Raw genomic sequence first — 16,946 nt, 5'->3', positions numbered from 1 at the left:
TGGTTTTTGCCATTATTATTCTGTATCTGCAGATTCTCTCTCTCTTGTCTTTCTTTTCCAGTGCTGCTATTTTCACTCAGTTCTGGTCGCTCTCCAAAACACCCCAGAGGGACTCGGCGTCTGCCAAAATCCTGAGTGCTATTTCCACATCTCATTTCTCACCGTAAAGGGTCGTGGGAGACCCTCACTTTCTCCCAGCTCTAAATCCCCCCATTCCCCTTTATCTCCAGAGAGAATTTCATCTCATACACATACACATCGCAAACTATCTGTGAATTTCGTTTACAATTGTTGGTTGTTTCTTAAAAACAACTATAGTAAATCGTTCATTTTTCACTTTGATTTCGTTATTAAAGAGCACAAAACTCACTCTGTAGGGTTTACAAACAGAATCTCGTGGCCTTTGAGCTTGAACTGTGATGATGGGATTTTCTTTCAAATGTTTTAAACACCATACATTAGCCTTACATAATAATACTTTATTATTATTTTAAATGTGTCCAAATTCTACTTTGGTTAACTGTGGATTGTATGTCTGGTCTTCACATTATAAAAGAGTCTCTAGTGCCCTCTAGTGGTAAACGGAGGATAATATTAATCGTAAAATATATATCCCACTAAAACAATAAAACCACTACAGATCTTAATGGGTTATGGAATATACCCTGATTATACCCTGATTGTAATGGTTATAGTGGGAAATCTATTCGTTTTAATGGAAATTATCCGTGTAATGGTCTCTGGTGACCTCTACTGGCAATGTGTCGGGTTACATGAAGACATTTTGTAGTGGTTTTGACGGGAAACCGACGGTTCGTATTTATAATAAAAAAACGAAAAATAATTTATATTGTTGTTTTCATTCATGACATTTAATTGTGTTTAAAAATGACATTTCACAACTATATAGGTTGGATTTCCATTTGCATGCCATTCTTTGAAATTATTACATTTAAACAATTGCACTTTATTTTGCGTACATGATCAGAATTGTCAACATTCTGGCTTTAAACATTCTTGTTGATGAAAATGTATATATTCAATGCTAAACTTTATTTTCTTTATTTTACCAGAAAATATTTCATTGACTGTGGAAACCCAATTATTTCCCGCGTTTCTCGTTATTTTGCAATGACATCATCGCACGCCCACCGTGACTTCACCCGCGTCCCTCAGGAAACGTCCGCCAATGAAACGACGAGGAACGGAATTATTCACACGTCATAATGATTGACATCCAAGATCACCAACCAACGCCATCGTATAATCTCATTCACAGCAGTCACCGAATCAGCCACGCCGTGACAAGACACTACGAGCCAATCACGTCGCTCCATTCGTGCAGTCTGGTGTCAGAGGTCGCTTCCCCTGCCGGCTTTCATTCGCTCGTTTCTCCGCCGCAGGTCTCTCTTTCTGAACCGAACAGCCATGGCGGAGCAGCAGCAGTTCTACCTCTTGCTGAGCAACCTGATGAGCCCTGACAACACCGTCAGGAAGCAGTCGGAGGTATGAAATTCGGTTCACTGTCGTTTCTGAGTGGATTATTGACGGCAAACGTGACGTGTTCGCGTGGAGTTTAGCGCGGGCCGCTCAGCCTCGCACTGGCCCAGCACGTGTGAAGCGCGCGTTGCTGCTGCTATTCGGCTCCGGATCATTTAGGCGAATCGATTCTTTCGAACGGTTCACGTGAACGAAGCGGTTTCGAAAACTTTAGAGCTCTTGTACAACTCCGTTGCTGTAATTGTGTTGTACTTTACGCTGTGTTTGTTCATTTCTTTAAATAATTTTTTCCGTTAGGTCATACCGAATGCGTTTTTTGATGAAATGGCACGGTTGATTCTAGAATTGCGTTATTCCCGAGATTATAGTGTTTCTTTGATTTAACGTTATTTGTATAAAGACTACACACGTAATTCTACTACTGCAAGCCAAGAAGTTTTAAATCGCTTTGCGAGTCGGTTCGATCGAATCTTTTAAAAGATCCGAGTCGAACGAGTCATTTGCGCTAGCTGCGTATCAACGTGGCCTAACGATCTTTGGAAACCTTACTAACGTACATTATATATATTTAGCTGTTGTCGTTATTTTCTAAAAATAAACGGTTGATTAATTTGTTTGTAAAGCTAATTGTTGGAACAGCATCGTTTGGCGGCTTTTATTTCTATTTCCTTGTGTGCGCGCGACGCAGCTAGCCGTGTGCAGGTGTTGCTAAACGCGGTTTAAGCTGCTCGGGCGAGTCGATTATCGCTGTTGCCGTGACACTTTTTAACCTTTGTGTCATTTTAAACTCCGAATGCCTCACAACTGCTGCTTATGTTTTGAAAGCGGTGCAAGTTACATTAGTTAAATCGCTACTGGTCGTAGTTTGTATACATCTCAGTCAGACATTGTATACTATGGCATCGCTTTCCACGACAAGCATCGCGATAAAACAGCATTTCTAAGAATGATGATAAATATTTAAAAACTCTGTCTTGTATTACAGTCATTAAAAGGTAACGTCACACCCGTCTTTACACGATGAGGGCAGCTTATGACAAAACATGCTCATTCTCACTGTCATGTCATGGAAATACTTTGGATTTGGGTGAAGGATACGTGTTCACATCAGGATGAACTCTTGTGACCCTCTGAGGTTCTGTAGTATCTGTGTTATGAATTATGGTCCCATTTTCGCACGAAAGGTCACCTGTTTCCAAGGTTTCGCGGCGAGTTTCCCACAAATCTTGTATCCCGGTGGCAGTGTTGACTGAATCTTTTGTTGCCAGCTTCATTATCTGTGGTAGAGCCAGGCTCAGGAGGGGTCATTGGGTTTTTTAGCACATTCGAGGGTCAGCACTTTCTTTATTATAGACAATACATGAGCAACACATCACTAATGCTCAGTGGAATCTGACTCATTCACTGTGGTGATGATGATGAGGGCCCGCTTTACCCCCCCCCCCCCCCGAAATCTGTGTTTCTTGTTAAGTCCGTGAAACGTACTGAAGTATAACAAGTTAAAGTCAAAAACAACTTTTATCCTTGTGCCCTTTCAAACCTGTGCGAGTTTCTTCAGAACACAAAAGAAGATATTTTGAAGAATGTCAATAGTCAAACAACACTGAACTCTACTCACTTCCATTGACTGAACACATTTCTCAAAATATCTTAGGAAGATATTTCTTCACGTGTCTCTACGGAGCTAAACCTGAACGCATGCATGAGGTAAATTTCAGGGAAATGTGATCGCTGTCTCGTCATTGGTTTTGCATTCCAGACGTGTTATGCGGAACCATTTGTCACTCCAAGAATCTGGTGAGAAGTTCACCAAAGTTATTCTCTCCGTCGAAAACAGATGGAATTGGTTTCGTGCTCTTAAAATCTCTAGCCGGTATGACTGAAATGTGTTTTTACGAGTATGGAAGTGTCTTGTAGAATACAACTGTTACATTATTGTTTGTCTTTGTTTAGGAAACATACGAGAGCATCCCTGGACAGACGAAGATCACGTTTTTACTGCAGGCCGTCCGTGATGCATCTGCTGCTGAGGAGGTGTGTTTGATTAGGATCATTCATTCATTCATTCAAACACACCGTTGCATAATATCTGTTGCTTATTAAAGGGACACTTCACCCAAAAATGAAAATTCTGTCATCGTTTACTCGCCCTCAAGTTGTTTCAAACGTGTATACATTTCTTTAAGCAATTTACTATAAACGCTTAAATATTTCATGAATAAAATAAGAATTGTCCTTTTTAATTTCACTGGGACTTTAAGAGTGTGTACGGTGTACACATATTTCAACTTGATTAAAAAAACGTGTACACACAAACTGGTCATTGAAATGTGTGAGGACAGTTTAGCATGCTTGTCGTTTGTCACAAACTCATGTTTTCACTTTAAAGCGCGAATGCTCAGAAACAGAGCCGTGTTGTTGTGATGACATCATCTCACACGTTCTGTGTCTTCCTCTCAGGTTAAGCAGATGGCGGCCGTGTTGTTGCGGCGGCTGCTGTCGTCATCTTTCGAGGAGGTCTATCCCAGCATGACCCTCGACATACAGACCGCTGTCAAGACAGAGCTGCTCGCTGGAATCCAGTCTGAAACTTCCTCCAACATCCGCAAGAAGATCTCTGACATCGCTGCCGAGCTCTCTCGCAATCTCATCGGTGGGTTTGCGCTTCATCGGTCGATAAACGGTGCTGTTCTGATTAGACGTGCTTAATGATGAACTAATGTTTTATGATTCTTCTCAAGATGATGACGGGAACAATCAGTGGCCGGAGATCCTGAAGTTTCTCTTTGATTCGGTGAACTCGCAGGACGTCTGCCAACGAGAAGCAGCGCTGCATATTTTCTGGTAACTGAGCATCCGTGTTTAAGATTCAGTTTGTGATATTGTGACAGTCCTGGGGGTGGATTCCGGGGTTATTTTAGTTTACTCACATTAGAACTTTGAAAATGTTTCTGTTCATGGAATCAAATACGATATTGATCTAAAAATTATTAGAAAAACTTAATTAAAATAAAAATTGAAATGTTGCCTCAAAAATAAACGGAAATAAGTTTAAAGCACTAAAATTTTTATAATAAAAAAAGGAATTAATCTTGTATAGCAACATAAAAAAATAAACCAATAAATTATAAAATTACAAAAGCATGTATAAAAAAATGCTAAAACTTTAACTAAAATGAACACAAAAATATAAAAATAAAGGCTAATTTAAAATGTGAATAAAACTAAAGTCAAAACTATAATTAGTCTGGTGGATTCACAAAACATTCTTAACTGCCATATTTATTCTTAAATTCTAATTTAAGAAAAAAATCAGGAAAGTTTTGTATTTCTGAAAAAACAGTTCCTATGTTTTTTTTCTTCTCAAGATTGATTTACAAAGCGCATGTCATTTAATTCTTGTGAAAAAAAAATGAAGATGTTCTTAAGAAAATATTTGAGAACTTCTTAAGAAAGGACATTCTAATGAGCATCCTATAATTTATCTTAAGAACAGTTTTGTGATTCCGGCCCCTGGTCTAGCTAATGGTTTTCTTCTGTTTTTCCGACTCAAGACGATAAAGTTTCGTTCATTTTCTGTGATTGTCATTCAGGGAAATGTATTGTTTGTGTTGTGTTCAGGAATTTTCCAGGCATCTTTGGTAACCAGCAGCAGCATTATCTGGAGGTCATCAAACGCATGTTAGTGCAGTGCATGCAAGATCAGGACAACCCACAGGTCGGCACACACCGGTCTCTTTTAAACTTGAGTGACTGTCATGAGAAGAGAGGTTTATGAACACGCATGAATGTTCTGTTTCAGATTCGAGCTCTGTCTGCACGCGCAGCGGCGTCCTTCATTCTGTCCAATGAGGGTAACACAGCCCTGTTAAAACACTTCTCAGATCTTCTGCCCGGCATTCTGCAGGTGACCATCTTCAGACCTTCTAAACTGCAGTGATCGTAATATCTCACTCGTGATTGTTTTTGATTATATATGTGAACCATTTTTCTTTTTTCATAAGGCGGTCAATGAAAGCTGTTACAGCGGTGATGACTCTGTGCTGAAATCATTGGTGGAGATAGCAGACACCGCCCCCAAATACCTGAGACCCAATCTGGAGGCCACGCTTCAGCTCAGCCTAAAGGTACGTCCAGACATCTCATGATGTGATTTCCTCGCGCTGTGCCTGGTGGTTCCTTGAGACGGCCCATTCATGCTGGACCTCGAGGTTGTGTTTGACAGGCGCACATTGATCTCTGCGATTTCATGCTTGGAAGTTGATGTTTCTGTGCTCCTTCCACAGCCCGGTTGCAGAGACACGGTCTGCACAGGGCTCCAGACTGCGCCCAAAACGGTCGCATCTGCGACCAAAAATATTCATTTGCGAGTGATATTTTTGCAGAGATCGTCACTGGCGACCATCCAGATGTACTTCTTTTTAAAGTGTTTCCAACAGAAGCGCCTTTTTTCCCCACGCTCAGTGTACCAATGCTCGATGAGGCAGCACGGAATAAGAGCCGCAGATCCCCGCAGAATACTTGCGCGGATTTTAGCGCTGGTCATTGACATGTGGCCTATACATGCACACAACATGAGCCATTAGCCTACTAGGATGCGCTGTTTGCTGTGACGTATTTTAATGCGCCTGAGGAAGAAAAAATGGATATTTTGAGACGTTTAAAACGAAACTAACCACGAAGTTGTTCAGGTAACGTCATTTATTTGTTAATTACTTAAAGGGATACTTCACCCAAAAATGACAATTCTGTCATCATTTCCTCACTCCAATTGTTCCAAATCGGTATAAATGTCTTTGTTCTGATGAACACGGAGAAAGATATTTGGAAGAATGCTTATAACAAAACAGATCTCGACACCCATAGTAGGAAAAAAACAATGGTAGTCAAAAGTGCCCCAGAACTGTTTGCTGTCCTACATTCTTCAAAATAGCTTGAAAAAACGTTAAAACAAATGAGCGGGAAAATAAACACACAACAGTATAACTGTGTATTAAACGTGAGTTAAAGAATTAAGTTCATGTTATGTGGCTCTTGAAAAATAATTTGGCGCCTGTTTTTCCCCTATAGGAGCCAATGGCTCCTGAACTGATTGTTTTGTCTGGAGCCCTGATGAATGTAGACAAAAGTCTAGTCGTTTTATCCTTAAAGACTGAAGTTAGAGTCAGCCAATCAGAACGTTTGGTTTTTACAGAATTATTTTGTGTGTTGTCTTGATTCAGTTGTGTGCAGATACGAACCTGTCAAACATGCAGAGGCAGCTGGCGCTGGAGGTCATTGTGACGCTGTCAGAGACGGCTGCGGCCATGCTGAGAAAACACACCAACATCATCGCTCAGAGCGGTGAGACGCGTTCATGTGCTTCAAACATGCTGCACGATTAGCTGAATATAAAATGGAGATTAGTTTTTGCCCGTGAGCTGATGTGTTTGTAACGCTCTGGTGGATGTTGGTTTGCAGTGCCGCAGATGTTGAGTATGATGGTGGATCTGGAGGAGGATGAAGACTGGGCTCTTGCTGATGAACTGGAGGATGATGACTTTGACAGGTCTGTTCGGTGTCATGATTCATTTTGGCTCTATTTGAAAGTATTCTGATGTCCCTGCCAGCTGTTTTTGGTACAGTCTGCTCATCGGACTTTATTTGTCAATTACTTTTATTCTAGCGATTTTATACACGTGTGATCACTAATGATGTATGATTGTGGCACGCTTGTGATGTAGATTTAACATTTGTCCTCATGTTCAGTAACTCGGTGGCGGGTGAGAGCGCTCTGGACAGAATCGCTTGTGGTCTCGGAGGAAAAATTGTGCTGCCCATGATCAAACACCACATCATGCAGATGTTACAGAATCGTAAGGAACAAACTGTGTTTCAAGAGATCACACACACACAGTATTCAGTCCCCACAGGATTTTGCTGAGATTTTTTTGTGATTTTCTGCGACCAAAAATGCTTAATGCAGCAGCTTTATTCAAATTTTGCGATAAAAATTGCGGCCGAAAAAGTTACAAATACTACTTGAATTGGCAAATAAGGTTCTTCTGCAAACTTTGCGGAGTTTGTTTGATTATGCGTTAAATTCTGCGATCGCAAAATCCTGCAGGGACTGAGTATTTGTGTTTAGAGCTCTATGAATTATCGTGATACGAGTATTTGATACTGGCAAATGCTTGGAGTCCTAAACCTGATGTGATATTTCTTGTGTAGCGGATTGGAAGTACAGGCACGCTGGTCTGATGGCTCTGTCCGCTATCGGTGAAGGCTGTCATCAGCAGATGGAGGCTATTCTCAGTGAGATCGTGAGCTTCGTGCTGCTCTTCTGTCAGGATCCTGTGAGAATCTTGTTTGAATTTCACTCGTAAATCTCTCACACTCATACAAACAAGCATGCTAAATCTGCTCTCATTTCAAAGCACCCGCGAGTTCGTTACGCCGCCTGTAACGCTATTGGACAGATGGCCACAGACTTCGCAGCCACCTTCCAGAAGAAATTTCACGATAAGGTGATCTCTGCGCTCTTGCAGACTATGGAGGATCAGTCGAACCCTCGGGTTCAGGCCCACGCCGCTGCCGCTCTCATTAACTTCACAGAGGACTGTCCCAAAACACTGCTCATCCCGTATCTGGACGACCTGGTCAAACATCTGCACGACATCATGGTGGCCAAACTCCAGGAGGTGCCATCTTGACTTCATCTATTGAGTGTTTGCATCCCATAATGCTCTGCTATGAGTAGCTTTCGGTTACTGTGTCAAATTATTTTCTGTTTTTTCTTCTGTCAGGTGCGCAAAGTAAATGTGGTGAGGTTTAGTTTGATCTGAGTTGGGGTCTCTTTGAATTCAATTTGGAGTTTTCATTCTCTTAGTGTTGAAATCGACTTGACCCTGGCTTCAGATGTGCCGTTGGTGTGCTCATCATATAATGCATGTGAAGAGTCTTTTTGATGTTGGTTTGGAATCGTGAGGTTTGATGATGAGTTGATTTTGGATCTCCTCTTCTAGCTGATACAGAAAGGTACTAAACTGGTGCTGGAGCAGGTGGTGACGTCCATTGCCTCAGTGGCCGACACCGCAGAGGAGAAGTTTGTCCCGTACTATGACCACTTCATGCCTTCCCTCAAGCACATCGTCGAGAACGCGGTTCAAAAAGAGCTCCGCCTACTCCGAGGAAAAACCATCGAATGCATCAGTCTGATTGGTCTGGCTGTGGGAAAAGAGAAAGTGAGTCTTAGGCTGTGTTCACACTTGACTTCTTTTTTTGACAAGAAAAAGTTGACTGGCTTTTTTTAGTAAAAAAGAAATAAAAGGCAGCTTAAGAGAGACAGGCTTCATAGGCGCAGCGTAACAGAAGTCTATTTGAATTATAAACAAGAGCGTCTTTGCAATAACCAATCACATATTTTAAAAACTACAATACTAATTTCTCGCTAGAAATGCAATCAGAAGTTGTTGAAAGTGAAAATTAAACTTTGAACATTTGTACAAAGCCATGCTCCAATGGGCGTTTCGGCTGCCATTTTATTTTTTCGAGCTTGAGCCTTCTTGACCAATCACGTTCCTCGCATGTTGTTATGGAAACAACAGGTCTCTGTCATTGGTTAGCTGTGAAAAAGGTGCTTGACGTTGGGCGTTTTTTCAGAAAAGTTGATCTTTTTTCAACCTCAAAAGACGCTCTGAGCTGCAGAAAAAAGTGCTGGCGACGGCGTTTAAAAAAAAAGTGCTCGGGACTTTTTTCGAAATCACTGTTTACTCCATAGGATTATAATGTAAAACAGATGCTGGCAACTTCAAAAAAAGAAGTAAAGTGTGAACACAGCCTTAAACGTCAAATTTGAATATTGAAGCTGAACTGCAATGATGACTCATCCTAACTTTTGTGACAATAGAGTTTTGGATATGGTCCATATTTACGTTACACATTAATGTGTAATTCTAGTTGCCAAAATGGATAAACTTACTATACCAAAAACTTAAATGATAGTGTGACAAGCATAGTGTTTTAATGTCATGATATTAACTATTTAATGATTCTTCGATTTTTATCTATCTTCAATTTTAAGAAACTGTAGATTCGGGTGCCTCAGAGAATGTTATCCGTATTTCACCTCTCGTCCAGAGGATGGCGCCATTATTCAAGTTGAATTTGGAAATCTGGTTCATTTCTTAAACATGTTTCATGATTTCACTGTTGCACATTTACAATGTTTGTCATTTTTGGATACTCAGTTAAAGTAAAAAGTAATTCAAAATAGTTGTGTGGGCTCTGCTATTAACGTGAATGTGCATTTCATTCATTTAGCTGTGTTAGGGAGGGGGTTCAGTTACCAGCCTATATATTTAAATATGGATTCCATGTCTGCAAAACGAATATTTTTAATGAAATACTGATAACTAATAGATATCGAATAGAGTAGAATCGAATCGAATCTCCAAAATGGCCTCAAAACCCACCCCTACTATTTAAATCTCTGAACTCTCGTGTTTGCCTCTGTACTTTGTGACATTTGTTTGTCTGTCTGTAGTTCATGCCCGACGCTTCAGTTGTAATGCAGTTGCTTCTGAAGACACAGACAGATTTCAATGATCTGGAGGACGATGATCCACAGGTAACCCATCAGATTGATCATGTGACTTCATGTTTGCGCGTGAGCCGCGGAGACTCATTCATCCGTTTCGTCATCAGATCTCATACATGATCTCAGCCTGGGCTCGCATGTGTAAGATTCTGGGCAAGGAGTTTCAGCAGTACCTGCCTGTGGTGATGGGACCCCTGATGAAGACGGCCTCCATCAAACCTGAAGTGGCTCTTCTGGACAGTAAGACACTTTCTTGTTCAAGCTTGATGCGAATGTTATTCCATTAGCTTGTTTTGTTTCGTATGATTCATGCTTGTTTTCTGTCCTGGTTTAACACGGTCTTACTGTCTTTAGCTCAGGACATGGAGAACATGTCTGAAGATGATGGTTGGGAGTTTGTGAATCTCGGAGATCAGCAGAGTTTTGGCATCAAAACTGCAGGACTAGAGGAGAAAGCCACCGCATGCCAGATGCTGGTGAGAACATCCCATCGTAATGCTCATCAGTATTAACACTCAATGGGTCTCATTCATGAAACACGAGCAGAACAAATTTTTGTGTAGATCGTTCGGATTCATGAAAATGTTCGTATTTTCAAAATGTTAGTTGGTACGAAAGAAATGTACACCTGCTCCCTACCACGTGTAAATAGTGTGTAAAACTGCATGTAACGTTCTGTGTTATTTTAGACAAGCTGACGATATTTCACGAGTTCTTGGCCCTCTTTTATCATTTTTTACTTTTGAACTAAAACGCAGAGCTAGTCACACGGTTTAATTGATTAATTTATTGGTAATCATATAGCCTATTAGTCTCTTCTGCATTTATGCAATATAATGTAGCCAAACCTGAGAATGAAGTCCAGAGGATTCCAGCTATGCTTTGCGTAGCGTCATAGGCGGGGATTATGCTAATTATGAATGAGCGTGCATGCGCGCTGTTTACGAGTGATTGGAATTCATTAACACGTTTTACTATCAAATCTTAGACCTTTACGAAGTATTTGAATTTGGAGGAAAGTTTTCGTGATGGTCTGTTTTACGCGCCGATTACTCTGAATGTACCAATGTTTCATGAATGAGGCCCAATTAGAAAACAAGACGCACATACTTGTTTAAATAATGAAGTACGAACCCCAGCCGTCATTATTTTGAATGATTTTAGTCTGTGATTGTGTTTATATTTTCATCTTCAGGTGTGTTACGCTAAAGAGCTGAAGGAAGGTTTTGTCGAGTACACAGAGCAAGTTGTCAAGCTGATGGTTCCTCTGCTGAAGTTCTACTTCCACGATGATATCCTTCCACGAACAACAAATCATGCCCAGTGAAAGTCATCCTACATACAATCTCTGTCTCGATCAACATCTAGTCCTGAAGTAAATGTGTCAAACGTTAATCGATGTGTTCTTTAACGTGATCTTCACGCGTGCGTGTGGCGGCTGCGGAGTCCATGCCTCTTCTGTTGGAGTGTGCTCGTGTAAGAGGTCCGGAGTATCTCACACAGATGTGGCACTTCATGTGTGACGCGCTCATCAAAGCCATCGGGACTGAACCAGACTCTGATGTGCTGTCCGAAATCATGCATTCATTTGCCAAGGTAACTCGCTTCATGAACTACTGAACGTGCAGACGGAGAGAGAGATGGATTCGTAATTCTGTGCATTCTGTATCATACAAAAGATGAAACGTCAGCTTGAACATTAGCGTTTTAGGACCTCTACGAAATACACATTTTCCAGTTTGAGAAATGTTTAACTGTGATGTTTCCCAGTATAAGTTGTGCATTGAACTAATGAAATGTCTCTTTTAGTGTATTGAGCTGATGGGAGACGGCTGTCTGAACAATGAACATTTTGAAGAACTGGGAGGCATTTTAAAAGCTAAACTAGAGGAGCACTTTAAAAACCAGGAGCTCAGACAGGGTGAGCGCATTTGGCATGTCTAAGGTGATATTTGTTCATGGACACAACATTTTTTTAACACTTGTTGTGTTTGTTGTTTGCAGCCAAACGTCAAGATGAAGATTACGATGAGCAGGTGGAGGAAACGTTACAGGATGAAGTGAGTCACACATCCAGTGCCGTTTGTTCTGGTGTTTGGAATCTTAGTTTTAATGGTCTGTGTTTGTTTGTGTCTCAGGATGAAAATGATGTCTACATCTTGACCAAAGTGTCTGACATCCTGCACTCAATCTTCAGCAGCTATGGAGAGAACATTCTTCTGTGGTTTGAGCAGCTGATGCAGCTCATCGTTAATCTGATCGTGAGTGTGACTGCACTAACATATTGATTTTCACAGATACGTCTGAAAATCTAAAGGTAGAACTAAAGGTTACCTTGTTTTCTGCAGTAAACGTTTTCAAATAATAGCACTTGTCCACTTTTTGCTTTTTGTTTCAGTCTCAGAAAATGTTATTAATATTTAGAAACCGTATATCGGCCAATATATCGGTTATCGGCTTCCAATGTTGAAGAATTATCGGTTATCGTTACCGGCAAAAATGTACTTAACACTGCATCCCTAACCACAATCACAGGTACAGATGAATATTTTCAGAAAAATGAATTCGTTATTAAAAATACAAATCAATTTATCGATTAATTATTGCCACAAAACACATATGGTGAGCTTCAAACAAATGCCGTTGATTAATTGGTAAGCCTAACTGACTAAATTTGATGAACCAATCGTGGTTTCTAACGGCTATAACAGTCCCATGTTCACCTAGGGTGTGTAGGGCCCTATGAAATCAGTTTTATTTTTTCCCCAAATTCGGTTTAATTTTTTCGGGGGTTTTTTGGATTCGGTGTTTTCCGTTTTTTTACTGTACAAAGTGATATATTTGCCCACATGAAAAAAACTGTAGTATTCACTTATAAACTATATTTAAAAACCTACAGTGGATACTTTGAACCATACAAGGAAAAAAAATAGGGTATAATGTACTTAACTGTTAAAAAACCAGTACGTTTTTCTTTTGTTTTCAGGTCTACCTAAATACAAGTACTATTTTTGTTATATTACTAGCACATTAACTTCCATTTACTAAAGTAAATACTGTACTAAGTAAAATGTTGTTTGACAGTAGATTCAATGCAGTTGAAAGCGCCACATGAACATTACGCGTGAACTACATGCAATCTAACCACTTTTAATACAGACGTGCAAAACAAGCAGATTATTTAACCCGCATCTTAATAATTCTAACGTTATTCATAGCACAATTTGCATTTTGTTAGCTGTTTCGCGCTACTTTGTCAAAGAAGTGATACATTTGCCAGATTCCGTGCCATACAGCAAATTCTGTTTTTATGCCTGGATTCCACGATTCTGTCTGCGTTTTCCGCATCGCGGAAATCATAGGGCTTAAGGTGCGATTTTGGATACAGCTTGGTTTCTTTTTTCTGTCAGTAAACGTAGTGTCTATATTCATCTTGTGTTTCTGACAGAGTCCGCACAGACCTTGGGCAGACAGACAGTGGGGTTTGTGTATTTTTGATGATGTCATCGAGCACTGCAGCCCCTCTTCCTTTAAATTCGCCGAGTACTTCCTGCGGCCCATGATGCAGTCCCTGTGTGACACCAGCCCAGAGGTCAGACAAGCAGCTGCGTATGGTGTCGGTGTCATGGCTCAGTTTGGTGGAGAAAACTACCGGCCTGCTTTTACAGGTGAGATGTACGGCATGACGCTTTCAACTGTTGTGGCTCAAGCCGTAACGTGTTTGTGGTCAAGTTTCTTAACGCGGTCGCGCGTGTGCTTTCAGAGGCCGTCCCTCTTCTGGTGAGTGTGATCCAAGCAACAGACTCGAGGGCAAAAGAAAACGTCAACGCTACAGAGAACTGCATCTCGGCTGTGGGTAAAGTCATGAAGTACCGGCCGGAGTGTGTGAACGTCAGTGAGGTGCTTCCCCATTGGCTGTCCTGGCTGCCGCTCAATGAGGATAAAGAGGAGGCGGTCCATACGTTTAACTATCTCTGTGACCTCATCGAAAGGTGAGAATCTTCCGCTGGTATAAACCCGGAGACTTTGGATTCGTTGAGAATTTAACGTGAACGTTTCTCCAACAGCAACAATCCCATCGTTCTTGGACCGGACAACGCAAACCTTCCCAAGATTTTCACCATCATTGCTGATGGCGTCGCCAGTGAGTCGATTAAAAGTGAAGACGACTGCAGCAAACGATTGGCTAACGTTATCCGTCAAGTACAAGTAAGTTTTGCGTTACTTTGTGGTCTGTCATGGTGTCTCATCATTCGATTTTAGCACAACTTTGTATTAAAATTCCACTACTACTTGATTTTGACAGTTCATTATGTGTTTAAGGTTTTGTGTTGACAATGGTTTTCCTGGTGGTGTTTTCAGGTATCTGGAGGATTGTGGACGCAGTGTGTATCCGCTCTCAATGAAGCCCAACAGAAGGCCATCCAGGACCTTCTGAACACGGCTTGAGTCCACGAGTGACGCCTTAACTCTGTAGAACAGCCCATCTACTGCGGATTTAAAAACTTGACACCTGGAATTCCACATCTAGATTTTGGCCCTTTCCCCGTTTCTGAGCGAAGAACTGTCATGTGACTCAGTTTGTTTCTGGCCTCTTTACAACATCATCAAATCTTCTCCATGCACCCAACGTCGGGGGCGAGGATCCGGCGTGTGTATCTGTGTGTCTCACCTCAAAAAAAGCCGGTCGATGACTTTCATAACAAACCCTCATGTTGAATGAATGTGGGAGGGGGAGTAGGAAATGAAATAAACAGTCATCCATTTTAGATCCAAGACATTCTGGTGTAGAAATTGTGCTTTTTTCTCCCTTACGAGGTTTGTTGATCTCAGTCGGTTTTGTCACAGTTTAATGTTTGTCAGTCCTAGTGAAACTGATTTAGGAATCGGTCCAACCTGTCGTCGGGCCTTTCATCCAGTTTAGGAGACGGATCAGACTGATGGACTGGAATAAAGCGTCAAGCAGGCGGCGGTCACATCAATGTTTTTCTCTTTCCAGGTTAGGTTTGTTTTTGTTTAGCACTGCTCTCAGTAGCCGGGTATGATGTTTGGGAATGAAGGCCGTATGTTTGCTGCTGATATCTGTGATCGGTCACTGGCTCAGTGAAGTGAAATAAATATAGGAAAACTGACTCGGATATCAAGGATTTTTGGGCGTCTTAAGCCGTTTGGTTTATAGGTCATCACTTGTTTGTATGATATGAAATCTGTCCCGGGTAAATCATTTTACAACACTTTCAGTATTAAAACTGCAAAACATGATCTACAGTTTCACAATGTTTCATTAAACTGCATATGCTGAGGAACTGTAGCTCTGCTGTCCAGTTTGTTTTTGTCACATCTGCGAATAAGCCTCATCATTCAACAGCTTTTCTTCATATTCCAAACGCTTTGTGAAAAATGCCCAAATTTTAGGAGCACATGAACTTAACTTGGTCAAATGTACTTTCAGATCAGAAGTATTTCGCTGTTAATGGAGATTTTCAAGCTAAAAGTTTAAAGATGCTGCTGGTGTCTCCGGTCAGAAATCCTACAGGAGCAGATTCTTCTAGTGTGATCAGATCTAAGATCCTGCTGAATAAACGGATTCCTTTAAGACACTTGTATGAGGTTTTTGTTGCCTGCGGGTGATTTTTAACTACAAGAAAAAATAGTTTTGATCCTAAAGGTGTTGGGTTTGGATTGGATTTTTTTCTAAATAGTGTTTTTGTTACACTTAAGTTATTTGGTAGTAATTGATTGCTCTTTTTGTAAGCTGTACATGAGAAAATATCCCCGGAGATGTACATGTAATTCTGTTGATTAATTTCTGTTAGGATCTCTCAGGATTGGTTTCAAGAGGCGGTTGTCATTACAGAATTTCATTATAAAAACACACAGTAACTTTTTTACCATGGGGTGTTTGGTAAAAAAATGGATGAATCAATTATTCTGTTATCCATCAGAAAACAGAAATTTCCTTAAAATGTCTTTCTAATACTTTTGAGCCCTCAGAAAGGTTCAGTGGTACATTGTTGTATAGGACCGTATGGTATATGTTGAGTTATTACAGTCCCTGTTGATAAATGGTCTATTTACCTGAGATGATCTGATGTTGGGGGAAATACCATATTCTTAATCTGCTGAGGTCTTTACATGGTGTTCAAAATAATGAAATAGACATTTTGTGCTACTGGGAATTAAAGTTGCCCTGTAGATGCCATGCGATGTCGTTTTTAATCTGTCTCATATTAGAATCTTATGGAAACTTTTTTTTTAATGTTAGAATGATCAAATTCCACTTATTCCTTGAGGGCAGTGTCTCTCACCCAGGAGTGTTGAAAAACGATTGTACTACAGTACAATATTGCGTTGACTTTAGTTCCTAGATACTGTAGTGTTTTTCAGCCTTACTATTATAGTAGGCTATATGTTAACGTATACTACAGTATTTACAAATGTATTAATTTACGATAGTTAGCACTACATTATTTTTAGATTTTTTTTTTTTTTTTTAGATTTAGATTCAATTTATTGTCATTGCACATGTACGAAGGTACAAGGCAACGAAATGTGACCTCTGCATTTAACCCATCCAGAGAGTAGTGAACACACGTACCCCCGGAGCAGTGGGCAGCTATCACTGCAGCGCCCGGGGAATATTACATTAATTATACATTAACGAAGAGTATTACTATTACGTACTTGGATACTACATTTTACTATGGCAAATAATAAAGTAGATTATATCTTTTGTCATGTAGGGGCCTCTACTGAAATGATTAAAATAAGACCAGATATCGTTAAAATTAAAACAACTGATAAAGCAAGGCATTACTAAGCGTTTGGTTGATTCTTAATGAACAGACATTTTTCCAGGTCTATGGAT

At 40.5% G+C, this 16,946-nt stretch overlaps 1 protein-coding gene and 1 non-coding gene across 3 annotated transcripts; both read left to right on the top strand.

Annotated features, from left to right (window-relative positions):
- The first annotated feature begins 1,368 nt into the window (after positions 1-1,368).
- Positions 1,369-15,686, top strand: kpnb3 (karyopherin (importin) beta 3). 2 transcript variants are annotated; one of them, XM_057331927.1, is made up of 25 exons: positions 1,369-1,506; positions 3,454-3,534; positions 3,961-4,153; positions 4,242-4,344; positions 5,122-5,218; positions 5,303-5,407; positions 5,505-5,627; positions 6,723-6,843; positions 6,961-7,048; positions 7,249-7,355; positions 7,711-7,835; positions 7,917-8,180; positions 8,505-8,723; positions 10,025-10,108; positions 10,186-10,318; positions 10,433-10,554; positions 11,274-11,370; positions 11,502-11,674; positions 11,888-11,999; positions 12,083-12,138; positions 12,217-12,339; positions 13,527-13,746; positions 13,842-14,070; positions 14,146-14,287; positions 14,441-15,686. In XM_057331927.1, exons 1-25 carry the CDS (start codon positions 1,429-1,431, stop codon positions 14,525-14,527), a joined length of 3,282 nt encoding a protein of 1,093 aa, XP_057187910.1. In that variant the 5' UTR covers positions 1,369-1,428; the 3' UTR covers positions 14,528-15,686. The 2 variants fall into 2 exon arrangements, with proteins under 2 accessions (XP_057187910.1, XP_057187911.1); XM_057331928.1 differs by lacking the exon at positions 1,369-1,506 and adding an exon at positions 2,964-3,373 and having other exon boundaries at positions 14,441-15,685.
- On the top strand, positions 5,668-5,805 carry LOC130553737 (small nucleolar RNA SNORA84). The gene has a single exon (XR_008962901.1). It is a non-coding gene; the product is annotated as a small nucleolar RNA SNORA84 (small nucleolar RNA).
- Positions 15,687-16,946: the final 1,260 nt, after the last annotated feature.

This window comes from Triplophysa rosa, linkage group LG4 (assembly GCF_024868665.1).
Source record: "Triplophysa rosa linkage group LG4, Trosa_1v2, whole genome shotgun sequence".
NCBI classification, from domain to species: domain Eukaryota; kingdom Metazoa; phylum Chordata; class Actinopteri; order Cypriniformes; family Nemacheilidae; genus Triplophysa; species Triplophysa rosa.
The sequence above is the reverse complement of the archived record's forward strand: the minus strand, read 5'-3'. Positions and strand labels throughout refer to the sequence as shown.

Excerpts from the sequence above, each read along its gene's own strand:
- kpnb3 (XM_057331927.1), top strand. The coding sequence starts at position 1,429 with ATGGCGGAGCAGCAGCAGTTCTACCTCTTGCTGAGCAACCTGATGAGC. Across the intron at positions 7,356-7,710 it reads CATGCAGATGTTACAGAATC|CGGATTGGAAGTACAGGCAC; the intron begins GTAAGGAACAAA and ends TTTCTTGTGTAG. Across the intron at positions 12,340-13,526 it reads AGCTCATCGTTAATCTGATC|AGTCCGCACAGACCTTGGGC; the intron begins GTGAGTGTGACT and ends TGTTTCTGACAG.